Source organism: Sphaerodactylus townsendi, unplaced genomic scaffold (genome assembly GCF_021028975.2).
Source record: "Sphaerodactylus townsendi isolate TG3544 unplaced genomic scaffold, MPM_Stown_v2.3 scaffold_28, whole genome shotgun sequence".
Lineage (NCBI taxonomy): Eukaryota > Metazoa > Chordata > Lepidosauria > Squamata > Sphaerodactylidae > Sphaerodactylus > Sphaerodactylus townsendi.
The window spans coordinates 42,207-69,125 of NW_025950451.1; the positions used below are offsets into that span (position 1 = coordinate 42,207).

A 26,919-nucleotide genomic window follows, 5' to 3' on the forward strand; every position below is an offset into this window, starting at 1 on the left:
CTCGACTTATACGCAAGAGAACGGGTGGTGAGTGGGTGGGGGGAACGGGTGGCGAGCGAAAAAAGGCTGGGAGCTGAGGGTGTTTTTCTGCACCTGCTCCCTGCTATGTGGACACAAAGGCAGCTCCCAGGCAAGCCTTGGGCTGTTGCTTCGCTGCACTACAGGTGGCCAGGAGCTTCATTCACAGTGAATATTCAGTGGTGTGAATATTAAATATTAAATTTATATGTTACAGAATTTTTGTTCAGGCCAGGAAGCTCCATGAATGCTAGGGAGCTCATTGGGAAATCCGCACTATTGGAGCCCATGGTGGCAGGAATTCCCCCCCCCCCCACGCACACATACAGGGTGCCCTGGGGTGCAGCCAGCACCTTTCTTGGCCCCCACCCGGTGTTTTTGGAAAGCAGGTGGGACTTCTGTCCAGCTGAGCTTGCAGACCTGCAAAAAAGACTTGCTTTGGGGCAGCGGCTGCCATCACCACGCAAGCATCTTCACTGTGTCATGATAAACTATCCGTGTTGAAGAGGTACCAGTAGGGACTTTTTAAAAGGGGGATCTTGTTGAGCATCTTCCCTATGAAACTCTGAAGAGATACTGTCTGTGAGAGCTATATATTCCACTTCAGAACTTTTAAAGTTATTGTTGATACCATACTGGTTTTCTTTGAAATACATATTTAAAAACATTTTATTGCTATCTATTGTTATTTTTGAAATTTACCAGTAGCTGCTGCATTTCCCACCATAGACTTATACACGAGTCAACAAGTTTTCCCAGTTTTTTGTGGTTAAATTAGGTGCCTCGACTCATATGCGGGTCGACTTATACATGAGTATGTATGGGTAGCTTGTGATTGTGGGCTACTTGTTCAGCTTTTTGGTTCACTGCGGCTGTTTTAGGTAATTGCCAGTTAGCCTATTCAAAAGAAAGGTATAAGTTTGCCTTCACACACCTGCCTGCCTGTCTTCATCATGTGTTGCCTGCAATATACCTTCCATAAAACCTCCCTGCGTTGTCACCAAAAGGTGATTCTTGGCCTCTTGAGTAGCCGTTAGTTTTCTCCAGGTAAGTCTCCCCAGAGCACTGGCAGACCATTTCACTGCTTTCCAGTTGAACCATTCGTAATGAGAAACTGTTACTTTCCTTTTTAAAATAGCTGTTGGCTGCTATTCTTAGTTCTCCGTCAAGCCTTTGTCATCCTTCAGTTCCTTGTCAGCAGTGGCTGCAACCACACTCAGCTGTTACTTTCTCCTCTGTGCTACGCTCTGACATTTAACTTGTGGTTCTTCCTGGTCTTAGTGTGGGGTTCCACTCTGGAAAAATATGCCTTTGTTTTCAGTAGTTGTTGCCCCCAAGTCATCATCACTGTTTAGATTCCAAATGGATTTTATTGTGAAAATACCTTGAAAACATTGACTTCGTATTGGTGGGTTATCATTTTTGCCATCTTATAGGCACTGCCCTACTTGGAGCTATGTATTTTTTTACAGACATTTATTTCACGCCTGACAGGATCTGTCCCTGAGGTCCCCATGCTGTCGTGTCTCGCAGTTGGTAGACTTTTCAGCGCTTTCCCATCAGTAGGGCAGCTGTTGGCATTAGTGGGGCTGGCAGCAGTGCACATGTCCTGGACTTAGCTGACAGGTGACTGTGTTCACTGTGGACCACAAAGTCACATCCTGTACGGGGGTCGGGTGGGGGGCAGCCTGGAGTTCAGCCAGCTGCAAAGAGCAGCCAGCTGAACTAAGGTAAGTGCAGCGGGGGGGGGGGGCACACCACTACCACTACCCCACACTTATTTTATTTTAATCCAATAGTAGGTTGATTTTGGTGTTCCAGGATAAATGCCAAAGGGGAGAATTACATGAGTTGTTCACATTTCTAGAGACCTTCTCCAGTGTTAACACTGGAGTCTTTAACAGTCTTTAACAAAAGCTAATCGTATGTTTTATAGTGATGGTTCACTAATTTGTTTTTATAATTGGCATAACTACTGGACTGTTGGATGAGAAAAGAAATGTTTTAGTCTATGTTTTTAAAAGGTTTCCTCATAACTGACAATACATGTCTAATATCTGAGCAGTTAGTTGATCAAATCTTTTCTCTTTCAAAGTTCAGCTAACAATAGGGCTGGGGTCCCAATCCTTTTTTGAGCCTGTGGATACCTTTGGAATTCTGATATGGGATGGTGGACATAACCACAAAGTGGCTGCCACAAGAGGCAGACCAGCCACAAAATATCTGGATGTGGTCATGATTAACTCTAATAGTAACTCCTCAAAATTAACAGGATGCCTTTTGAAATGAACATATTGTTTCATTTTTTAAAGTTTACACAGCTTTTTCCCCAGTCATACACTGAAGATCTTTGTGATGTGGTGGCAGCTGCTGCCAAACCATCTTTTTAAAATTTTGCGCAGCCATTCATATCTTCAGTAGCTGTTCAGAAGCCCCGGTGAAGTCTAATGTGACTTGAAGTCCGAACAGTGTGTAGGTGGCTCAGGGTTGTGTACCTTTTGTTTCTTATGGTGTTTCTCCCATTTATCTAGAATGGGCAGAATTTTAGCATTCTGGATGAACAGAGGTTTGCAAAAGAGTTGCTTCCCAAGTACTTCAAACACAACAACTTGTCCAGCTTCATCCGTCAGCTCAACATCTGTAAGTATCTGTTACTGTGTGTGGTATTAACTGCTTTTCTGCTGGAAGGTGAAAAATAGATCCATGGGCTGCAGGAAGCTTAATGCTAGCAGCACAAAGCGAGATTTAACCCCTGATTGCGTCTGAATTGCAAGATGGTGTTTCTGCCAACTGTTTCTTGTTTAAGGGAAAGCCTCAACTAAAAGCCAAGGTGCCTTCCCAGGCATCCTCTGCAAAGCAAGCAGATGGTGGCGGCTTCAAGCTGACTGTTTGGGTTGGAGACACGCGGAGACTTGATGTAAACTTAACAGAAACTGTAACTCCTAGGCAGAATTCTACTATTACATACATTATTAGGCAGAATTCAAAACATCTAGTAATATACTGATGAAGATGTTTACTGAGTACCTCTAAAGGTTGTAAATGTTGTGAATAGCAAGTTTTCTTTCTCAGTAGAAAGGTCTGTTTAGATACAGCAGAAATTTCCTCAGTGTTTCCAGTGACAAATTGGACATCAAGTGAGCCTGTGTTCATCAAGTCTGATTAATCATGTTTCTGATCATGACGGTTAATCTGTTAAGTAGTGCAGTATTCAATAGAAGTGAGTAGTTGCTTCTCCCCTTCTCCAGGATCAATACCCAGAATCTAATGATTCTTAGTATTTACTGTCTAACTTGAGCGCCAGCAGCCTGGTTCCTTTTGTACAGACCTGCCTTGTCCCCAAAAGTTCCCCAGTTCCTAACAAATCTGAAACCCTCTGCCTTACACCACCTTCTCATCTACACATTGATACCCTGTATCTCTGCTTGCCTAGGTCGCCGTGCACGTAGAACAGGTGAAGGATTTCAAACAAACCATACCACTTCTACTCTATGCTGATGAAAGATACTCTTAAACCCAGAAAAATCAAAAATTGTCATTTTTTTCCAATTCATTTAATCCCTCCAGATGGTTTATTAACAGGATTAAGGTTGAGCACTCCAAATCTTTTAAATACTTAGGCCTAACATTTCATCATAGAGCCACTTGGGCCAGGCATAGAGACACTTCTATAAAAGAAAGTTATCACACTGTGTCAGCGGTGGTAAAAAATGTTCATACTAAGGGAAGGGGATCTGTCCCAGCAACTCTAAAGATTTTTAACTCTAAGGTAGTTCAACAACTTCTCTATGGAGTTCCTTTATGGATAGTTGCATGGAACAACGCCGTTGAAAGAATACAATGTGGCTTCCTCTATAAAATAGTTGGGTTACCGCACTGTGTACCATAGAAACTGGTCAGAACCTACTTGAAACTAGAGCAGGGGTATGGAACCTGCGGCTCTCCAGATGTTCAGGAACTACAATTCCCATCAGCCCCTACCAGCATGGCCAATTGGCCATGCTGACAGAGGCTGATGGGAATTGTAGTTCCTGAACATCTGGAGAGCCGCAGGTTCCCTACCCCTGAACTAGAGCATGGGTAAATACATTCAAGTATTGGATTAAATTATGTTTCAACGCTGATGAGCACAATTTAATATATACTACACTCCCAGACATATTCACCTCTAAATGGTATAAATTAATCAAATAAAAAATTTACTCTCTAGGTTTGCTATTTGACCATCTTTGTATGTTGTCATCCAGAGAGATATTCTAAACCTTAAAAAGGAAACTTTTAGAACAGGAATACCATTTCTTATTGGGGCAAGCAAATAAATCATGCTCACCCCTTTCTGTTGGAATAGTACCTAAGCAGGAGCATGTAGCTAAATATCTTGAATTATTAACTGAACCCCAACAGAGGTGGATTATTACAAGGGCCAGAAGCAATACTTTTCCATCTGCCTTTAGAAAGTGTTGCTATTTATCTATCCCTCTCCAGGATCGGTTTGTCCACACTGTAAAAACCAAGTGGAGACTCTTGCTCACATTATACTCAACTGTCCAAGATACGTGGGTATAAGGAATTTCTCTCCTTGGCTGGTCCTAGGCAAATCTGAAAGAGACTCTGACAATTCTGTTGTGGGACTTCTGTTAAACAACACAGATGTTGTGCTCTTGGAAAAAGTAGCAAAATTTCTTTTACAAGTGACAGAACTTTCTAAGTAATGTCTAATATTAGTTACAGTTTATCTGTTTGTGTTTTGATCATATTCTTGCTTTGTACATTACAAATGTCTGGTAATGTTCTAGAGCTTATTTTGTATGCCTAATAAAGGTAGATGTTGCAAGGATAATCTTCAGTTTAAAAAAACCCGAGAAACTCTTTTAGGTGTTAGGTGTGCCATAAATGTTTACCTATCTAGATAATTAGGCAGTGCCTGGACTAAAGAATGCACATGCAGGGGAGCTAGAAAAGGAGGTTTCTGCATATTGTTCACCTTGGTAGAATGACGTCTTGGAATAAAGTGCTGAGGCTGTGGAAGAGATTGTGAATGGCAACTTTGAGCAGTGATTGTGATGATGCTTCTGTCTGGCCAAAGCTTTTCTACTTCTTAAAACCCACAGGCGTGTGACCTACATGGAGCAAAGAGCAAGTGTGAGCATGCATTTCACCTGGGGAGAATCATCAGCTTCTGTACTTTGGTCTTGTCTATGTGGCTATGTTAAATTGAGGCAGAAACAAAACGAAGCCTGCTACACAAAGGCTCTTGGCAAGGGAAAGTAGTGTGTGTGAAATGCTATAATTAGTGAGTCAATTGCATAACAATTATGTAAATAGCCACATAGAAAACAAAGCACACTCAACAGAACAGCACAATATGTAACATAAAGAAACTGTTGACAAGCAGTACCGTGACACAAGTTAAGGAAAAACATTTTTTAACCCAAGTCCAAAATCAGTGAAAGTCCAGAACTGACTTATTGGTGTCTGATGTTTGCTTTGCTTCAAGCTTGTTCACTCCATTATGAAATGAGCTGCCAACCTCTATACTGGATGTCTTTAGATATAATCAATTTAATTGCACTCCTGGATATTCAGTTGGCTAAGCAGCAACAATATGTCACATCAAAGTGCTTAAATTGAGAGCAGTCTCCTAATTCAGCTGCAAAAAACTGTCAAATTCCACACTGGAAATACTCCAGTGCTTATGACAGTTTTGCACTAGACTAGAGCTAAGGTACCATTAGGTTTTGTTTATACTAGGGAAAGGTCCCAAAGATATCAGTAAGTGATGAGGGCTGTCTTAAGCTGAAATGCTTTGTGCAAACTAATGGAGAGAAGGGAAGGAATGTTTTATCTGAATTTCCATTACCAACTACTTTCTTGTGGTATTCTTTTGAGAACATTTGATTCTTTTGAAAAGGTCATCTGTTTTTGATTGAAATAGGAGAGAAGATAACTTCCTCTCTTTAAAAATGTATCCTGCCATAACTATCTCATGTGGGTTGGGAGACCTTTTTTCTTTCATGTCAAAAACAGGTTCTAAATTGCTCTTAACTGCACAGGTAATATTGGGTAAAATCTCTGTGGGATTGATCTCAGTTCTGCAGGGTCTCTGAGACAGATGTTTTGCCGGGCCTGTGGTTGAGGACAGCAGTGGTATCCGTCTTGGCAGGCCGCCTCTCCCCCCCTTTTTTCGTTCAGTGTCTTTCCTTTTTTATTTCCTTGTGGCATTATAGGGTTATTTAAAGGGAAGGGCACCATAAGGTTAGATTTGAGATCATGTAATGTATGAAGTTGTTTTATGGTATAAATGTGGGTGTGAACCTCTCTGAGCCTATTTTGATAGGGAAGAACAATATACAAATTCAATAAATATACATAAATAAAAATTAAAAGGTGAATTTGGAAGAGGCCATTTCTTAGAATCTTGTGGTATTGTTCATATGGGATCTTGAGCCTGTTGGATCATCGGAAAACCTCAGAAATAGTGGCAAGAGAATAGAGATGTCTGAGTCAGAAAATCCACCCGGGATGAACTCCTGATTCAGCGCACCACTAAGGTTGTTTCAAACATAAGAGAAGATTAAAAAGGCCCCCTCATAACTTCACAAAAGGATGCTAAGGTTTCAACTGCCTTCACAGATGGCTTCAGGAAGGTGGTTGCCCTAGAAAACGGCATGATGACCTCTGCGAAGAACTCGGCCATTGAGTTCCAGCACCCGTTTTTCAAGCGAGAGAAATTCAACTTGCTGGCCAACATCAAGCGCAAGGTACCCTGCTGCTCCCACCAACTTGCCCCCCAGTGAGAGTGTCTGGTGTTATATGGGACTGCTGTCTCTTCTCTTGGTTCATTCTTGGGAGGGCAGGGGAGTGCTGCTGGGTAGGCCCCTCCTGCACTTTTCATCTGGGCACTGCTTTCTTTTGCTATTCTGGCCTGGAAGAATAGGAGACTTCAACCTTTTTGAGCTAGCAGAGACCTTTGGAATCCTGACTCGATTCATATCGAGCATGATCTCTTGTCATCAGTTTTGGCAGAGAAGCCGACAGCCCTGAGAACAGAAGGAATGCCTGTGCAACCGAATGACCTGGCAAAGGTGTTCCTTACCTGGGGTTGCCAACCTCCATGTGGAGCCTAATCAGTGCCCCGGAGAAAGTGGCTGCTTTGGAGGGTGGACTCTGTGTCGTCACCCCGACTGAGGCCCCTTCCTCCCCAAATCTCTGGGAATTTCTTGCCGCTGCTGCTGCATTGCAGTCAGGCAGCTAAAATCTTTCCTGCCTTTGTCTGCAGGCAATCTGCCATTCGAAAGGGTTGAGGAAACCTGACAGAAGTTCTGGTGGGGACAACATCTTGTCTCCTCAGGATTCAGGATTGTTGCAGCCAAATCTGGCATCTGCGCTGTGTCAGTGGGGGCTGCGGCCAACCAGTGAGGCCTTTTGATGAATGTTTCCCTTCTGTCTCTCCGTCTTATTGGTGATGTTGTTACCACTATAAAAATAAAAATTGAATACAGTACAAAAGTTGTTGCATCTAATCCACACCTGGCAACACAGTGTTGCGGCAAGAAATCCAGTTCATTTTGCCAATCAAAAATAGCTCTCTAAACCGCTAGGGATAGGGGAGTGACTTTTGATCATGGCCTTATTGATGCAAGAGCAGTTTTGTTCTTGTTAGGGAAGGGAGCCATGTTTGGATTGGGCTGTGACTGGGGTAAGGAGCTGCTGCCCTTGCCTGGTGAGTTCAGGCAGGAGAAATCCCTTCTAAAAATTATTTATTTACAAAATTTATACCCTACTTTTCTGTCCTCAGAAGAGCCACTAAGGGTCACTAAGGAGAGTCAGTGTGGTGTAGTGGTTAAGAGCAATAGACTCTAGCCTAGGAAATTGGGTTTGATTCCCTGCTCCTTTCTATGACCTCAGCCACTCTTCTCTTCAAACTCTCCCAGCCCCACCTGCTTCACAAGGTGCCTCCTTAAAAGAGGGAGGGGTGTTTGTAAGCCACTTTGAGACTCCTTTCAATAGAGGAAAGTGGGGCATGAAAACAACTCTTGTCTTCTCCATATAAAACTGTCATGTAACAGCACCATTGCCGGGGAAGTGATTGGATTGTGTCATCAGTTGGTTTGGTTTAAAATTCCAGAGGGATGGATGTCTGGGGATGACACATGGAGAATTTCCCCCCCCCCCCCCCAATAACAGCTGCACAATTCTGCTTACTGTTCCTTTGTGGCCAAGAGGTGCTGTAGGGAGAGGTTGTGAAAAGAAGCTTTTCATCAGAGCAAGGATTCCCCATGCAGTGCAACAGACACCTTTCCTGGTGCTCAGTTCTTTTGCAAAGTGGACAGAATCCCAGAAGATTCCAAATGCCCCTAGATGTGTGTATACTTAGCATATTTGTACTTTTGCACCCCTTTGGGAGGAGTCATGTAGTTGGCACATGAAGAATCCATTGACAAGCCCTGGAGTCAGTCTTCAGCAACTGTCTCTAATTTTCTTTCCTGTTAAATCATAAACATTCATGGGTCAGAACTCCTTATCACCCAGGATCTTAAAGAAAGAGGCAGATGGCTGAGCCTGAAGGGAGGGGGAACTGATGGTTTTTCCAGTTCAGCAGCTGTATTTTGATCCACTTTGCAGTGGGGAAGTCTGCCTGACTTAGTTGTCTGCTGGGACTAAAAATGTTGACATTTCAGTGCGTGTTGCAGTTAAGTATGCGGTGTGGCCTCAGTTGCTCTTACTATGTCCATTATATGACTTCGGAGCTCTTTATGAATTAGCAGCCCAAATAAGGTATAGGGGTGTGTGTGACTCTGATGCCACTTGTGCTTTCCTAGAGGCACAGTGGACGAACATTGCGCAAGATGATCTGTGTGTGACTTTTGCACATTTTCTGCAGCAGTTACATTTTGTGTAAGAATAAAACATTGGTCCTGCCACAGGTGTCTGCCGTGAGAGCAGAGGAGCTCAACAACTGCCCAGAGGACTTGCAGAAAGTACTGTCTGAAGTCCAGGAGATGAGAGAACAGCAGAGTAACATGGACCTCAAGCTGGCCAACATGAGAAGGTGCTTACAGCTGTCAATCGTGTCTTCAAGGAAGTGTCAGCCAGGGCACTGCAGTGTTGTTGTTGGCGTCAACAGTTGGATATTCCTTAATATAAAACGTAATGTAACTACTGTGTGTATGTAATAATCTTGCAGTATCACCCAACCAGTGCTAATGCTGAATAAATACAGAAGTAAGATGGTGGAATATTCACCTTTCCAAGTTCTTATCTGTCTGGAGAGAGAAGGAAGCAAAGGAGAACAGAACTGAGAGGCAGAAAGTGGCAGTCAGGTGAAAGTGAGATTCTGTGTAGAGAACGCTTCTGCACGCTTTTGAGGTGTGGCCTGCCCTCCCTGCTTTGATAGTAGCTGTTCAGTCAGGACAAATTCCTCTTTAATGGGGATGGTTATTGGCTGTGATGTGACTTTTCTGGCAAAACTGCAACTGGAATTTTTTCCAGTGGACTAAATAAAGCACTATCTGATTTTGCATGCTTATTTTTAGTTAGTAAACATTTTTAGAAGTTCGCAGTGTTAATTTTATGTCCCTATAAGATCAAGTTGATTTGAATGGAAATACTAGAGTGGGACAGTATGATACATCTTTCCCTTACGTTGTTTAAATGCAAGGGGTAAAACTGAAAGATACTGAAAACTGTGGATTTGAACCTGCCCAAAGAACTGGGTGTCTGTGCACATGTGTCATCCCTCCTGCAGAGGTCGCTGGGGCACCTCATCACTTTAGTTCCTCAGATGGTTGCAGATTACAGTAGAGACATAAACAAGAAATTTTAACTATTTTTGGGTGGGCTGTGGAGCCTATCATGTAAAATTGTTACTTGGCATTTGTGATATGTATTTAAGGTTTAACCCCCTCCCCTGTATAAATCAATAATTCATGCCTGAAGTCTGGCAATTCTCAGAAAACATTAATTAAAACTTTGGAGCTCTTAGGCATACCAGATATTGTACTGACAGTAGCATCCATATATCAGTTTCATATTTAAACTCTGCAGGGCCTGTAAAACTGAGCTGTTCCACCGGGCCTTTGGGGAGGCTAGCCGTGGATTGTCCACCCCCTCCTGATGCCCCATGTACCATCTAGACATACTATCTGCAGCAATCTGCCGGTTCCCTCCCAAGGGGGTGTGGAGTAGGGAGTCTGAGATTCAGACGCCTCTTTTAAAATATGGGCTTTTGCGTGTTATGATGTTGCTACTGTTTTAATGGATTTTAATGCACCTTTGATTTTTATTGTTACATTATGTTATATTGTTTGTTGTTTTATTGTGCACCGCCCTGAGCCCTTCGGGGGTAGGGCGGTCTATTAAATTTTAATAATAATAATAATCATCATCATCATCCTGTGGGACTTTCGAATCCAAACGGACAAAGTGTTGAAACACAATACACCAGACATCACCGTGATCGAGGACAAGGAAGTGAGCATCATCGACATAGCAGTCCCCGGTGACAGCAGGGTCATTGAAAAAGAACAGGAGAAGGTCACTAGATACCACGATTTGAAAATTGAGCTTCAGCGTCTATGGCACAAACCAGCTGAGGTAGTCCCCGTGGTAATTGGCACGCTGGGCGCCATCCCAAAAACACTAGGGCAGCACTTGAAACATCTTCAAATTGACAAAATTAACATCTGTCAAATTCAGAAGGCAGCCCTGCCGGGATCCGCACGAATACTATGCCCATACATTACAACTTCCTAGGCCTCTGGGTGAGGCTCGAATTGTAATGAAGGCCAACAACCAGCTAAAGATCTGGCAGCTGTGAAATCTACAATAATAATAATAATAATAATAATAATAATAATAATAATAATAATAAAGCAGAGTCCATTGAGCGTTCTGGACTTCGTATTTTGGTGATGCTCCCAAGAACCGCATTGGCACAGCTTACTGGGGCCGATCCAAAGAACACCGGGGTTAACCTGGAGTGGGAGGGGTATCCCGCGTTACGCTTCCTAATCCGGACCCCCTAATCGAGATTAGCAAGCGCGCGGAGGAGTACTACCGAGGGAGAACCACGGGTATTTCGTGGCTGGCTCACGTTACCTCGATGCCCTACAGCTTCCAGGCGAGCGAAGTCGAGGAAAGCTTGCCTTCCCAGCGGACGGTTTCCTCTCCCATCGAGAGGACGCTGGGATGAAGAGGAAGTGGGGCTGACTTCTGCGAGATGCCCAGCGGCATGGAACGTGAGCATCAGCTATGGGAGGAGGAGCGGGCACGAGTTGCAGCAAGAGCCACGAAAACCTGCCAGAGGGACCGGGAACAACTTAACGCGAAAGAAGTCCAGCTTCGAGAGTTGGACCGGTGCAAAAGGCAGCGGCTCCAGCGACAATATGCTAGGAAATCGGTCAGTCCATGATAAAGTCCTGGACGACATTCAGGCCCCTGGATTTACAAGCGGCAAGCGAAAGCGTTCAGGCTCTGCGCTAGCATAAAGAGTGAGCTCACTGAAGCCTACATATAGCCGGAATGGCGAACTGGCTAAATTGGAGCGAGAAAAAGCTGCTTTGCATGCGCACCAGGATGCATTAACTCGCCAGGGAAAGGGATCTGCAGCTGCGCTGGAGGGAACTAAGGAGGCAGCAGACCGGGAGGACTAGAGTTGGAGTCTATGCTGTTACTGATCGTATTGTGCCGGTGCCAGGAGACCCGTACCTGGGTCCCTGCCACCCCTAAGCGCCAGCGTACGCCAGCTGGCCCGATTCGGCTCCCCGTGCAACAGCTGCCTGCCCAACCTGCTCAACCAGCGCAACCACCTCCCAGCGAAGCCAAGAGCGATCGAGCAGGGGCTACTTCTGCTCGACCTCGATGCACCAGCCCGTTTACTGATGGAACGCTTCCAAACTTCCCTACTTCATCTTGCAACTCAATGCTTACGCGGAAGACTATGATGATCTATGCGGTCTGAGCGAAAAAAATCACGGGACTTCGGCTCAGTCCTGGATGGGGGGGCAGCAAGCCGACTGGTTAAATTGACTTGTTTTGGATTTGCAGGATGAGGACTCATCGTACAGTGCCGCATTCCTCCAAGCTTTAAGAGCTGGCGGCTTTCCAAGATCCAGAGGCGCTGAGAATGAACCCATCCGCACCATCAAAACCATCCAGCAAGAGGAGAGCAACCGCCATGCGTTTGCAGAATTTGTCCGTGAATTTAGATGCGAAACGGCTGCTCGGAACTTCCTCCCTGAGTGGCCTGAGCGCGCCATGAAATCACGAGAATACTTCTCCGGATGCTGTGGACGGCAGCCAGAGCCCTTCACATTGAAAGCGGTGTTGCTTTTAATTAGGGTTCCTCGTACCATTTGCAGATTGGATCCAGTTGGGGTCTCAGAGTGGCGTCTCGTTTGGAATAAGCTGGCTACCGTCAAGGGAAGGCCGCCCGCTTCCTAAAACCACTACTGTGTCCACCAAATCAAGCCCAGCCACCCGGCTCCCTACCCGAAACCACCTCTGAGCGGAAATTAAGCCCGACTTGGGTTGGCGTGTCTTTACTGCGGAGGGGAGGCCAGGTCATCCTAGCCGCCAACTGTCCCAAGAAGCAAAAACCAACCCGCTCAGCTCCACGCGCCTCCGTTCCGGCCCAAACCACCGCGGAGTCAGGGACGCCTCCCGCCTAGCTGTAGATCGTCTAAGCGGTGACCCGAAGAAGGCGACCCAGAGGGAGGAAGCAACTGTTTGTCTTTCTTCAGCCCCATGGACATAAGGGCCCGACTCCCCTGACGCTTCGCGGTGGCGAGTAGGAAGGCGAAGCTCCCATTACTGTTCAAGGCATTTCTGGCCAACCCCACTAAACACTTTCGCATTATAGCCTGCGGCCCTTGTAGTTCAGGGCTGCTCCCCACTGCTTTATCGCGGCCCTGGGTGGCAGAGGGCTGCGGTTTGGGCGAATTCCCCTGGCTAAGCCCATACCATTCACCCAAATGAATGACAGTCCCCTCGGAAGGAATGAAGGTCGGCCAGATACAAAACACAGCGGTTCTCCTCCGTTCGCGCCCGACCATTGGGGAGAAAATTAGTTTCATTTTGGCGCCAGTGGCTAAACACTCCCATAGTTTGGGCATGCCTTGGTTATTGTTACATGAACCAAAATTCATTTGGAAAGAAAGGATCCTAGAATTCACGCTGACCACTCCCTCTTGATTGAACACATGAACTGGGAAGAAAACTAGCGTCTCCTGGACACACACACCTCTCTGGCTTCCTCAGTGAGTTGCTCGATTCTATTGGCATCCCACCTGCATATCAGGATCTAGCCAGAGTTTTCAGGAGCAGGAATGCGACCAGTTGCCACCCACAGAACACTGACTGTAAAATTGTCATACAACCAGGGCACAACTGCAAGGGTAGAATCTGCATGAGTCCCCAATGAGGGAGAACTCGTCCTTCTTAGACAAGAACCTTGCTTTCGCGGGTTCATCACGGCGGGCTACCAAACGCCTACCTACGCTGCTCCGTTTTGTTTGTCAAAAGAAAGATGGATGCTTTACGGCTTTGCGTTATCGAGGTCTCAATGGGTCTCCCTGTCCAATAAATATCCTTTGCCTTTGATCAAGGACCTTTAGATGCACTTTCGGCAAAGGGCATTTTTTTACTAAACTGGACTTGAGAGAAGCTTACTACAGAGTCAGAATTGCTGAAGGCTATGAACACCTGACTTCGTTTAACACAAAGTTTGGACAGTTTGAATATTTAATAATGCCCTTGAGGTTAATTAAGGGCCCAGACTTTATAGCCCTTATCAACAGAAGTTCTCCATGATTTACTGTACAAAGGAGTTGTTGTATGTACTTAGATAGCGTTTTAATTTACTCACAAACCATAGAGAGCATGAAATGTTGGTTCGAGAGGTATTAGAAGCAGCCTTGACAACTCTCTCTTTGCCAAACTCTCCAAATATACTGTTCCATCAGACCTCCATTGACTATTTGGGTTACGGATCTGCGCCGAGGGCTTAAAAATGGATCCTGCTAAAATTGAAGCAGTCCTCAATGGCCTGCCCCCCACCAACATAAAGAACTCCAGTCGTTTCTTGGTTTTGCTAATTTCTATGATGATTTTTATACCCCAATTTGCTGAACTGACTCTCCCTCTCACAGACTATGCACTAAGGGTAAGGATCCACTGTCATGGCCCGGGGCCCCAACTCTGGTCTGAGAAATGTCAAACAACCTTTCAACTGTTAAAATCTGCTTTTACCACTGAACCTATCTAAAACCTGACCCGAATCTCCGTTTGTGGTTCGCGTGGATGCCTCGGATAAAGCACTTGAGGCAGCCTGTTGCAGAAAAATAAAGATGGTAGAGCTGGTTCCGTGTATTTGTCTAAAAGTTCTCTGGTGCCGAGACTCAACTGGACTGTGGGGGGGACAGGAGACTGCGCACGACCCATCAGAAACCAGCACTCTCCACTTGGCGTAGCCACTGGCTGGAGAGGCTAAAGCACCCCTTTCAAGTTTGAAGTGGGATCATAAAAGCCTGGCAGCTCTTTCCACCCCCCTCAAGATGTCCATGAAACAACTTAGATTTGGGCGATTTCTTTCTCGTTTCTCTTTTGCAGTCCATTTTCCTGGGAAAAGGCAACAAACTGGCTGGCAGCTCTCAGCGCCTACCGGGGAGGGTGCTGGAGCTGCCACGGGGCATTCCGCTGTTCTTTCCTCCCAGTTGGGGTTGGCTGTCACCGATCATCAGATCACTTCTCCTCCACCCCCATTCCCAGTCTCGTTTCTCCTTTCCTCGCGGGGAACTGGAGGAAGCGGAAGTGCGAGCCTCCAGCAGCGAGGGAGACTCCCAGTGCGTTTGGAGAATGGGTTTGGCGGAGGAATGTTAATGCGTGCCTCCCCTCGCAAAGCAGGTTCTTGAAGCTTGCCACGATGCCCGTTCGGCTGGACATTTTGGCTTTTGAAAGCTCTGCATTTAGCCAGCGGCAGTTTCTGGTAGCGCAATGTAAAGACGTGAGGCATACATTAAAGGCTGCTCGGTTTGTGCAGAAGCCAAGATATACGTCGGAGAAACCCCATGGACTGTTGAAACCTCGGTAGCCTCCTTCGCGGGAAGTCATCTCTATGGACTTTATTACGGAGCTTGCCCGAAAGTCGTAGCGGTTTATGGGTGGTGGACCTATTCTCTAAGCAAGCCCATTTTATCCCATGTGCTTCCATCCTCGCTCCTAAGTTAGCGCGGCTGTTTATTCAACATGTTTGCTCGTCTCCATTCCGCCCCGTTAGGTGTTACTCCGACCCTTGACCCCAATTCATCTCAAAGTTCTGGAAGCGTTTTTTTGGGGTTGTTGGGGGCAGCTCGACCATCGCCCTTCACCACACGTTCAAAGTAATGGCCGAGGCGGAAGAGCGAAACAGAACCCTAGAGAGCGGTATTTCGTTGTTACACCAACTACCACCAAGACAATTGGTGCGGCTTATTCGTTTGAGATGCGCCTACAACAATGCAGTTCATAGTAGTACAAAGAAACCCCTTTGAAATTGTGTCTGATGGCTCCTTCCGGCCGTTACAACTACCATAGCAACTGGACCCCAAATTTCAACAATGGATTTCATCCTGGCGAGGATATGATCGGTCCAGACAGCCTTACAACAAGCAAGGACTCCCCAAAACTGCAGGGATAAACACAGCTCGGATTTTCCTCTGCGTGTGGGTTCCTGGGTGTATTTATCTACAAAAAAATCTCAGAGGCGTGCATAAATATTCCAAGCGGCAGAAGATTTGTGGGACCTTTTCAGATTACTAAAGTGATTAATGATGTCACTGCCGCCTGGGTGCCTAACTCTCTTAGTAACATCCATCCTGTCTTCCATTCCAGCTTGCTCAAGGAGGCTCCCTTCCGATGCCTGTACCTTCGCCCGGAGAATCCCACCCGACTATTATTGATGGCCACAAGCACTCACGAAATTATTTATCCTGGACTCGCTTTGTCATGGCGCAATATTTGGTCTCTTAGGTGGGATATTCTCTGGGTATAATCAATGGGTTTATTCCGAAAATATTGAAGCCCCACCCTTATTTCTGCTTTCCACGGCACCTTTCATAAACCGGAAGGGTCTTCTTTAGGGGAGGAGGCAGAGTGTAAGGGATTCAATGGTGTTGATGGTGAGTAACGAGTGCATTCCACAGCCGAGGCGATGGGCCAGATGCATCGGCCGGAGACTTTATCTCGCGGGGAGATGAAGACCGCGGTTCCCATGGGAAGCAGGAAGGGGGGATGGGGGGAATGGTGTTATAACCTGTGCTTCTAGCGGGAAGTGCCATTCCTGCCACTGCGTGTACTTGAGCTTTCTACGATGTCTTAATAAATGGACTTTTACCCCAAAAGCCTTTTATTTCTGCTTCTATGGAATTCCTTACAACGCCTCTTTTAAAATATGGGCTTTTGCGTGTTATGATGTTGCTACTGTTTTAATGGATTTTAATGCACCTTTGATTTTTATTGTTACATTATGTTATATTGTTTGTTGTTTTATTGTGCACCGTACAAGGCCCTTGGTAGAGGCGGTCTATTAAACACAATAATAATAATCATCATCATCATCATCTGTGGGACTTCGAATCCAAACGGACAAAGTGTTGAAACACAATACACCAGACATCACCGTGATCGAGGACAAGGAAGTGAGCATCATCGACATAGCAGTCCCCGGTGACAGCAGGGTCGTGTGAAAGAACAGGAGAAGGTCACTAGATACCACGATTTGAAAATTGAGCTTCCCGTCTATGGCACAAACCAGCTGAGGTAGTCCCGTGGTAATTGTGGCAGCGGAAATATCCCAAAACACTAGGGCAGCACTTGAAACATCTTCAAATTGACAAAATTAACATCTGTCCAAATTCAGAAGGCAGCCCTGCCGGGATCCGCACGAATACTATGCCCATACATTACAACTTCCTAGGCCTCTGGGTGAGGCTCGAATTGTAATGAAGGCCAACAACCAGCTAAAGATCTGGCAGCTGTGAAATCTACAATAATAATAATAATAATAATAATAATAATAATAATAATAATAATAATAATAATAATAATAATAATAATAATAATAATAATGAACCTTTAGAAATGGGAGATGTTTTGTGGTAAAGTGAAATGCTGGAAACATGCCCACCTTGCTCCTCTGGTTGCTGATGCTTCCTAAAGTTGGCCAGAAGGTTCTGCCCAAGCTGGGTGTGGTGGTGGAAAATGGGGTTTTCAAAGCAAGAGCCCTTCAGTGGTGGTTTGTCATTTCCTGCCGCTGCATCACGACCCTGGTCTTCCTCGGTGGTCTGCCATCCAAATACCAATGAGGGCTGACCCTGCTTCCAAGATCTGACTAGCATGGGCTAGCCTGGGCCATCCAGATGTGGGCCATCAGATCTGGATTGGGTTTCCTGCTTATTAGGTCACCCCTTGGTGTTCTGCCAACAGACCTCACTACCCTGCTGTCCTCCCCTTTCCATACTCTGATTGTTTCTGGGAAACGTGGCCAGCTAACTTTAGCTGCCAGTGGGAGGAGCAGCTGTGTGCGTAGCTTGTTCTGATTGGGTTTCAGCACCAGAGCACCGTCCTTGTGCCTTGCAGTGCACCTGGACTGACCACATGTCCCTTGGCAGGGCATTTTGTTCAGTCCTGGCTCCTTGAGTACACCTATATAAAAACCTGCGTGGATGGGTTTTTAGGCATACCCATAAACACCATAGGCGTACTCATAAGAACATAAAGCATGAAGTGAGTCTTTGCTGACAGGGAACTACATGACCCTGAGGGTGGTTGTGGAAACTCTGAAGTCTGTCTAGAGCAATCCAAGTAAACATCTCCGTTCTTTTCCCTGCTTTTGGTGCTTTTCCGTTCAGGGAGAACAAAGCCCTGTGGAAAGAGGTGGTCTCTCTGCGGCAGAAGCACAGCCAGCAACAGCAGCTCCTCTCCAAGGTACCTGTTGCAGCCTTTGGCTCTTGAGCATGCCTGGAGCAGGGGGAAGGAGATCACAGTGGGGCCAGAGCCTTGGTGGTCTATTGTGTCCTTGGTTCCCCTTCGAGTTTTGTTTGGTTTCACTGGTGGTGAAAGCTGCAAAGTGGCAGGCAACTTATGATGACTCCATAAGGTGTTCAGGGTAGTTTGCCATTGTCTGCCTCTGTGCAGCAACCCTGGACTTCCTTGGTTGTCTCCAATCCAAACACAAACAAGGGCTGATCACTAGAAGTCACCATGGGTTTCTCAAAATCAAATCATGCCAGACTAATCTCATCTCTTTTTTTGATAGAGTGACATGCTTGGTAGACGAGGGGAATGCTGTGGATGTAGCATATCTAGATTTTAGTAAGGTGCCCCATGACATTCTTGCAAGTAAACTAGTAAAGTGTGGACTGACATTGTTGCTGTCAGATGGATTTGCAATTGGTTGACTGACTGAACCCAAAGAGTGCTCATCAATGGCTCATCTTCATCCTGGAGAGAAGTGACTGGTGGGGTGCCTCAGGGTTCTGTCCTGGGCCAACGCTATTCAATATTTTTATCAATAACTTGGATGATGGAATAGAGGGCATGCTAATCAAATTTGCAGATGACACCAAATTAGGAGGAGTAACTAATACCCCGGAGGACAGAGTCAGGATTCAAAATGACCTGGACAGGTTAGAGCAGTGGTGGTGAACCTTTGGCACTCCAGATGGGAGTTGTAGTCCATAACATCTGGAGTGCCAAAGGTTCGCCTCCATGGGGTTAGAGAGATCGGCAAAAGCTAACAAAATGAACTTCAACAGAGATAAATGTATATTCCACTTAGGCAGAAAAAATGATATTCCACTTAGGCAGAAAAAATGAAATGCACAGATATAGGATGGGTGACCCCTGGCTTGACAACAGTACATGCAAAAGGGATCTGGGAGTCTTAGTAGACCACAAGCTGTACATGAGTCAGCAGTGTGATGCGAAAGCCAAGAAAGCCAATGCGATTCTGGGCTTTATCAATGGGAGTATTGAGGGATGTCATTTTACCTCTGTATTCTGCATTGGTCAGACCTCACCTGGAATACTGTATCCAGTTCTGGGCACCACAATTCAAGAAGGATATTGACAAGCTGGAGCGGGTCCAGAGGAGGGCAACCAAAATGGTCAAAGGTCTGGAATCCATGCACTGTGAGGAGAAACTTAGGGAGCTGGGTATGTTCAGTCTGGAGAAGAGAAGGTTAAGGGGTAACATGGTAGCCCTGTTTAAATATTTGAAGGGATGCCATGTTGAAGAGGGAGCAAGCTTGTTTTCTGCTGCTCCAGAGACTAGGACAAGGAGTCATGGGTTCAAGGTGCAGGAAAAGAGATCCCATCTAAAACATTAGAAAGAACTTCCTGACAGTAAGGACTGTTTGACAGTGGAATACACTTCCTTGGAGTGTAGCGAAGTCTTCTTTTTTAGAGGTTTTTAAATAGAGGCTGGATGGCCATCTGTCAGGAGTGCTTTGATTGTCTGTTCCTGCATGGCAGGAGGTTGGACTTGATAGTCATTCTGGTCTCTTCCAACTCTATGATTCTCTGCTTAGGTTCTGAGATCTGATGTGGCAGGCTAGCCAGAGCCATCTGGGTATAGAGGTTGGGTTGCTTTTGTCTGCATCTGTGAAGCCAACCTGGGCTTCCTTGGTGGTATCTCATCTAAGCACTAACCAAGTAGACTTGGCTTAACTTCCCAGATCTCAATTACCAAGACAAAAAACAATCAAGCTTCATGGCTGGAAAAGCCAAGTAAAACCATGCAATTAAGCCATGACAAGGCTACACAAAATAATCTGTCCTAAATAATAAATGAAGACTTCTTAATGAAATTTAAAATGTAACCATCCTGGTTGTGAAACAATATATGTTACACAGAATGTGCACTTGGACACTTAATGCTTGCCAAGTAAACACGAACAGAAGTCCTGCCGTAAACCAAAGCAAAGTGACCAGTTCACTTTCATATGGCAAACCTGAATAACAATAACACTTAACTACAAAGCACAACACCAAACAGAAAAGCTAGCCAGGTAAATTGTTTTGCTGAATCACAAAGCTTCCTCAGTGGGATTGTTGAACGAAGGTCAGTGATGGCTTCTTACAGACCAGAGTTCTCTTCTCAGCAACCTGTTCCTGCTGTGCCCCAGTATTTGCTGAGTACAGTTCTTTGAATGCTGTAGACTGAGTTTTAGCAATGGAACACTCTGCTTTCCACATGCTGTAGCATAACACTGCTTGGTGCTCGGGCTCAGCTGCTCCAGTGCATGTGCTGACTCGTGGGAGGATCCCATCCTGCAGCTCTCTAAAAGGTTCTGGAAAGAGTAGGTGCTGCCCCTTCGGTGTCTTATCCCAGAGTGCCAGCACACCACTCGAGCTTCCAGAGACAGTCCTGAGGGACATTTCATAGTAAAAGGGTTTGCTAGCGTGCAAGATAGGATGTTAGCGGGTCATGTCTTGACCTTGCACGCGTGTGATGCTGCTGCTCGTGCTGAAGTGCGCCTAACGTCTTCTTCTCTCCTTTCTGTTCAGATCCTTGAGTTCATACTCAATTTGATGAGGCAAAACTGCATTGTGGGGCTCAAACGGAAACGGTAACTGTTCCCTGTTCTGCAGCTTGACTCTGTTGCCACTTGTGCCTTGCTAGAGGGCACAGTGGACACACATTGCACAAGACGATCTCTGTGTGGCTTTTACACATTTTCTGCAGCAGTTTGTGTAAGAATTTTGTGTAAGAATAAAACTTCCCATTTATTGTGTAATTTTTGTTTTATGTACTGCCAAATATTTTCATGGCCAGAATCAACTAGCTGCTGTGGGTTTTCCAGGCTGAGTTGCTGTGGTCTGGTATTTTTTGCTGCTAATGTTTCACCTGCATCTTCAGAAGTTGTGGTTGGCATCTTCAGAAGTTGTGGTTGGCATCTTCAGAAGTGTGTCACGGCAAAGGGTCTCCCCCTGACTTATCTCTGAAGATGCCAACCATAGATGTGAACAAAATGTTAGGAGCAAAAACTACAGCAGACCGTGGCACCGTAGCCTGAAAATACACAACAGCCAAATTGGTTTTATTTATCTGCTGAATTTTCATCCCCCACCCCCCCTTCCAGGGCGCTCAGGGTTCTTCTCAATTTTATTTTCTCAACATCCCTGTGAGTTGGGGGAGACCCCTTAAAGTTCTTAATTTTCATGTCTGAAAGGGCAGTCTGCATTCCCTGCATTCATTGTGGTCTGTGGTCTCTCCCACCCCATGTCAAGACTATTCTGAAAGTTTCTCTGGCATTGTGTTCTAGGGGTTCTCTGTTCCAACAGCTATACAAATTGAAAGTCAAAAGGAATACCTTTTATATGCTCACTGGTAATCTAAAGGTCTGGTTTGGATGATTCCAAAACCATAACAGTTGTTAAAATCAGTCCCCTTCTGCTGCGATTACTGTTGCTGGCAGCCAGGAAAATGGTCTCTAGCTGACCAGGTCAGCATCACAATCACACACAGTTAGACATCATTTCCTTCCCATTTCAGAAAAAGGTAACTCTTCATATTGGCACTTAATAGGTTCCAGTTAGGATATTCATGAATGTGCGTGGTTGGTCATCACTGTTCAATGAGCCATTTGTATGGCCACTGTAAAAAAGCCAAACAAAAATGAAGTGGGGAATCCCTGTCTTATGCATAATGTTCTACTGCTGCAAGCAGAAGTAAGAAAGAGTTTTTTTCAGGAAGAAATAAGCAGCAATATTTACCAGAGCAGTACTGACCATCTTCCTGAGATCGTGCCCCATTGAATAAACCTGAGTAGGATTTCAAGTAGATCTGCTTAAGAGTGGACTTTTATTTAAAGAATATCTGTAGAACATCATTCTGTACAACCATCTGTTTGAATTAATTAAGCATGCTATGTGAATCTGCATTTATCTCCCACTAGATCTCTGTCTGATGGTTCAGGCACCCCACCTTCAAAATACGGCCGTCAGTATATTCGCATCCCTGTCGAAGATCGTGAAACAGTATGTCCTTTTATTCCTGGAGTGGTTTTGTTTATTTGTTTGCTTGGTTCATTGATTTCTTTGAGGTTAAACAGTTTTTGTTGATACGTCTTACGGTCCACTAAATAGAAAATAAAATAAACAGAATAGAAATATGTCCACTGAATAGACACTTCTATTCCTTTCCTGTTTCAGTAATATAAATCAATGGTGAGAACAATAATTGTCGTAAGAATGGCACCTTTTATCTGCTGTGGTTTTTATCTGTCTTTTATCTGGTTTTTATCTGTCTTTTATCTGCTGTGGTTGCATCTTTCCTGTAGGCCGGCTGCGAAGACGCGCTCATAATTCGTGAGATCACCAATGTCCAGGAGGAGGAGGGGGACCATGGGGGTTGCCCGGAGGGGTCGCTTGCTCTGGCGCACACGATCGACGGGAGCTGGTGAGGATGTGCAAGTGAACATATTTCCATCTGGTCCTGTGTTGTGCTCAGCTGTCCATCCTAAGAGGCCAGAAGGTGGAAGTGGCATTGTCGTGTTTTGCTGGGGCGAGGGAGAAATAATCACTGCTGGCACAAGAGAGGCTGGTGAGACCTTCCACCTCCACAGGCTAGGGCCCTGCACAGGGTGGACAGCTGGGAGGTGCAGCAAGCCTCTTCCTTCTCTCCCTCCTGGTGTATTGCAGGTGGGAGGGGGTCTTCTCCTTCCCTCCCCCGCTGTTAGGGCCTTTTCTGGGCCCATTTTGGCCACATGCTGTGGACCAAGGGAAGTTGGAGGGCATGCCTGGGAACATCGCAGGGCCATCTCCAGGAAGTGTGATGTTGAATGGGGGGGGGCTGTCCCTTCTCACAAACGGTTTCTGATCTTGTGCCTTAGTTGTGGGGGTTTTCTAGGAAAGAGTATCTTAACAGCTCCAGAAAGAGTCAGCCTCTTCTAGAGCACAGATGCTCAGCCCAGCCCCCTTGGTTTGTGTTGTGTATTCTCAGGGGTGGCCAGCTTCCCACAAGAGAAGGCATCCCCCCTCCATGTGAAGCACCACAGAACTTGGGGCTGGAACTACCAGAAGGTGGCTGTCCAGTTGAGCTTGGAGACAACCCTGTGGGGGTTAGTGTGGAAGAGAGCAATGCTGTGGAGCTGCATTCTGCACAGCCCGGTGCAACTGAAGACCCTGCTGCAGTGATAGCGTCCATCTTGGATGAGAACCAGGCGGTGGTGCAGAGCGGTCCTGTGCTGGAGAGGTACAGCTGCTTTTCCAGAAGATTGAGCCACAGTCAGACCAGGACTGGAGAATACGCATGCCGGAAGAGAGGCATTCCTAGGCTAGGATTCCAGGGAGAAAACCAGTCGTTGGCAACTGGCTAAAAGCTCCTACTTCCTTGCAGTCTCTGGTCCAAAAGAACCACCCCTGGGCTTACTCTGCCTCCCATTTAGTCCTTGTGTCTTATATGGATGGACATCTCCATCTTCTTTATCTGTTTAGTCGTGTTCGAAGCTTGGATGCTCTGTAAACCAGCCCCCTCGTTACTTCCCTGTTTGCCACAACTTCTATCAATGGGTTGATGTTCATGCCCATGTCCCTCTTAATGGTTTCCAACCAACAAGTCATTGGCCTGCCCTACCCCGTTTCCGTTTACCACTGATCATTCCAAGTAGCATCTCTTTTTCCAGTGAATTTGCCCTCCTCACATGTCCGAAGTAGGTCAGCTTCTGTCTCGTGATCTTGCCCTCCAGGGACATCTCTGGGTTAATACGCTCCAGGACAGCTTTGTTGGTGACTCTAGCTGTCCATGGGAATTGCCATAGGTTTGATGAATTCCTCTTTTAAGGATTAGTAATTACTACATCCTGTGGCAGTGACTTCCACAAGTTAATTATACTTTGTATGGAAAAAAATATTCTGTCTGTGGGACAGATTAGTGGGACAGATTCTTTTGCATCATTTGCCAGAGATTCTGTAGCTGCCAGCAGACCTGAATTTATGTCATCCAGGGTTTTTTTAAGTAGCATTCTTGTAGAATTTGTAAAGGGATGTCCTTTTTTGTTTACTTATTTATTTCATTTATTTATAACCCACCTTCCTCCCCAGCTGGGGACTCAAAGCAGCTCCCCTCCTCAGGGTCTCTTTGCACTTAAGGCTTGAGTGATATGAGTCTGCACATGGTTGATGAACACAAAAAGTGTCTTTGCTGGGCCACGGTTTACTTCGTCCAGCAGTCCTTGTGAGAATCCCGTCAGGTTCTTCTGCAGGCGTTTCCCCCGGTCCTTCAAACATCGGGGGGTGGGGATGGGGAGTGAGTTGGGCCCCGGGCCTTTTGCTCTTGAAAGTCTTACTGCACTAATGAACAGGGGCGCCTAAAGCCCTCATGCGGAATCCAGCTGGATTGGAATCTTTGACCGAGGAGCTGTCAGTGAGGTGCGCCACATTCTTGCTCCACGCCAGTTTTCGTTTCTTTGAAAATGTGATCCGAAAGTGGAGCCTGTCCTACTTGGCAGGACCTCTGAGGTGCAGTCCGGACTTCAATGGTGCCAAGGATAGCCCCTTGTTTCTGGCCAGAGAGGAAGAACTGGCGATCACTGCTGGGGGCTCTTCCCATAATCTTTGCCCCAACTCCTCCCAAGCATTCCAAGTGTATTGTCCCCTTTCCTTTAGAAGGGAGCAGGGACTTATGAGCCAAGCTTCCTGCGATGTGAGTTGATGATTATGAAAGGATTTGGGAGGATTTATGTGCGCGAGAGGAGTGTAGTTGGCTTGATGGACAGGTCTGCCCAGAGAGAGAGCGTTGTAGGTCAGGAAGACACTTAAAGTCTCAGTTGCCACCCAGTGCTTTATTGTGACCAGCCAACAGAAGTTAAGTGTTCCAGGAGGGTTTGTCTTTCTCAGAGAGACAGTGTAGCGGATGGAATGGTGGACTAGGATGCTGGGCTTACTGGGGTTTGAATCCTACCATTAAAGCTCATTGAGTGATCTTGGGCCTGTTGCAAGCTCTCAGCCTGGCCTACTTCACAGGACTGTTGTGAGAAAAAGGAGGAGGAAAGATTGATGTTCTGAAAAGCCACTTTTGAGTCTCAGCTGGGGACAAAAGTAGGTTATAAATAAATAAATGGAAATTGTCCTTCTGAAGATGCCTTCGAACTTTGTTCTGAAAGAGTTGTTGCTGGATACCTTCCATGGTTCTGCTTGGTAATTGTGGCTGCAGTGGCAGTTGTCAGCTTGGACTTTGTGGGTTTCCTAGGGAGGAGATTCAAGACTTCTTGAACTGTATTGATGCAAGCCTCGAGGAACTTCAGGCAATGCTGTCTGGAAAGAAGATGGGCTACAGCTCAGAAGCAGTTGCCGATGTGAGTATCTCTGTGTGCACACATGCTTCCCTGAATGTGCCTTATTGCACAAGCAGCAGCCACTAACATTACTCAGCCTGTAAGCCACATTTGCTAGGGAGCCAAGTAGCCATGTGTTGATCTCCACTTGAAGACCCAGGTGCTCCCACTCTGCCTACAGACCGGTATTTATTTGAAGTGGACAGTCGCATATTAAACAATGCAGTGTTACACGGCTACACAGTCCAAGACAGAATGGCCAGCGGATCAGAGTGAGACATTCAGGCATTGTTGGCAGAGCACTTCGCCTGAGGGCTTGCAGGGGGCAAGAGTGCTGAGAAGCCGGCCTCGGGCCCTTCGTTGCCTTCCAGAGTAAGACTCAGCCTGATATTTGTTGGCTGGCTGGCTGGCTGGTTGGTTGGTTTTGATATACTGCCGCATCCCCGGTTGTGTATCAGTTCTGCATCTCAGTGTTCCAGGCCAATAATGGGAGCAGAGAGGCAAGAAGTCAAAAGAAGTAAGTTTTAATTGGAGGGCGGCTGTGTTTCCTCCTCTTTTGTCTTCTCCTGAGTGAAGCTCTAAGACTGAGGGTGTACACGTTCAGTTTTTATGGGAAATTTTGTGGGAAACAATACATCAAAAGGGGGTCATCTTGTTGTAAAATACACCTGTGTTCTTCAGAAGTACACAATAAACCAGGAATTCAAAATAATAGATCACAAGAGGTTAGTTTACATGGTACAGTCACAAGGTTGCTGGACAGATATATTTTCCTATTCTCTACTATTTAACACAATACCTACCTAACCAGATCAAAATTATACTGGGCAATATTCATTTAGGAATAATCATATTTCTTTGCTAAAAAACAGCATTTCTAGTACATGGTTTCGCGGATGTCTTTATAGCATAAACACATCCCTGGGATTTGTATTTTACCAACAGATGATATGTAAGGATATAACAAAAGCTGGTTCTCAGATACAATCACTTGGGTTTCAAAGGGAGCTGTCTTTATTGCCCCAGGAAAAGGGTCCTTTGAGGGGAAAAAGGGGGAAACGCACGTCCTTGATATGCTGGCTTTTTAAGTCAAAGATGTTCTTTCCCCACATTCTGTTAGTGATTTTGCATTTTACAATGGGACTGGTAAATCCTGTTTGTTATCTCTGCTTACAAAATTCAGCGAGCAACCCGGTGGCTTGCTGGGATGCTCCCTATGAGGAGAGGCTGCAGCGTTTGGGACTCTTTAGTTTGGAGAGGAGGTGGCTGAGGGGGGATAGGATGGAAGTTTACAAAATTATGCATGGGGTAGAAAATGTTGACAGAGAGACATTTTTCTCTCTTTCTCACAATACTAGAACCAGGGGGCATCCATTGGAAATGCTGGGGGGAAGAATTAGGACTAATAAAAGGAAACACTTCTTCACGCAACGTGTGATTGGTGTTTGGAATATGCTGCCACAGGAGGTGGTGATGGCCACTCACCTGGATAGCTTTAAAAGGGGCTTGGACAGATTTATGGAGGAGAAGTCGATGTATGGCTCCCAATCTTGATCCTCCTTGATCTGAGATTGCAAATGCCTAA

At 45.7% G+C, this 26,919-nt stretch overlaps 1 protein-coding gene across 1 annotated transcript in view; it reads left to right on the forward strand.

Annotated features, from left to right (window-relative positions):
- The window catches only part of LOC125425322 (heat shock factor protein 3-like), a 38,317-nt gene that overhangs the window by 4,316 nt on the left and 7,082 nt on the right, over positions 1-26,919 (forward strand). Inside the window, exons 2-10 of the mRNA XM_048482930.1 lie at positions 2,550-2,658; positions 6,652-6,779; positions 8,946-9,070; positions 17,907-17,982; positions 20,566-20,627; positions 21,957-22,038; positions 22,341-22,459; positions 23,003-23,254; positions 25,250-25,355. Of these exons, the coding sequence (XP_048338887.1) occupies positions 2,550-2,658; positions 6,652-6,779; positions 8,946-9,070; positions 17,907-17,982; positions 20,566-20,627; positions 21,957-22,038; positions 22,341-22,459; positions 23,003-23,254; positions 25,250-25,355 (1,059 nt within the window). The remainder of the gene's footprint in view (positions 1-2,549; positions 2,659-6,651; positions 6,780-8,945; positions 9,071-17,906; positions 17,983-20,565; positions 20,628-21,956; positions 22,039-22,340; positions 22,460-23,002; positions 23,255-25,249; positions 25,356-26,919) is intronic.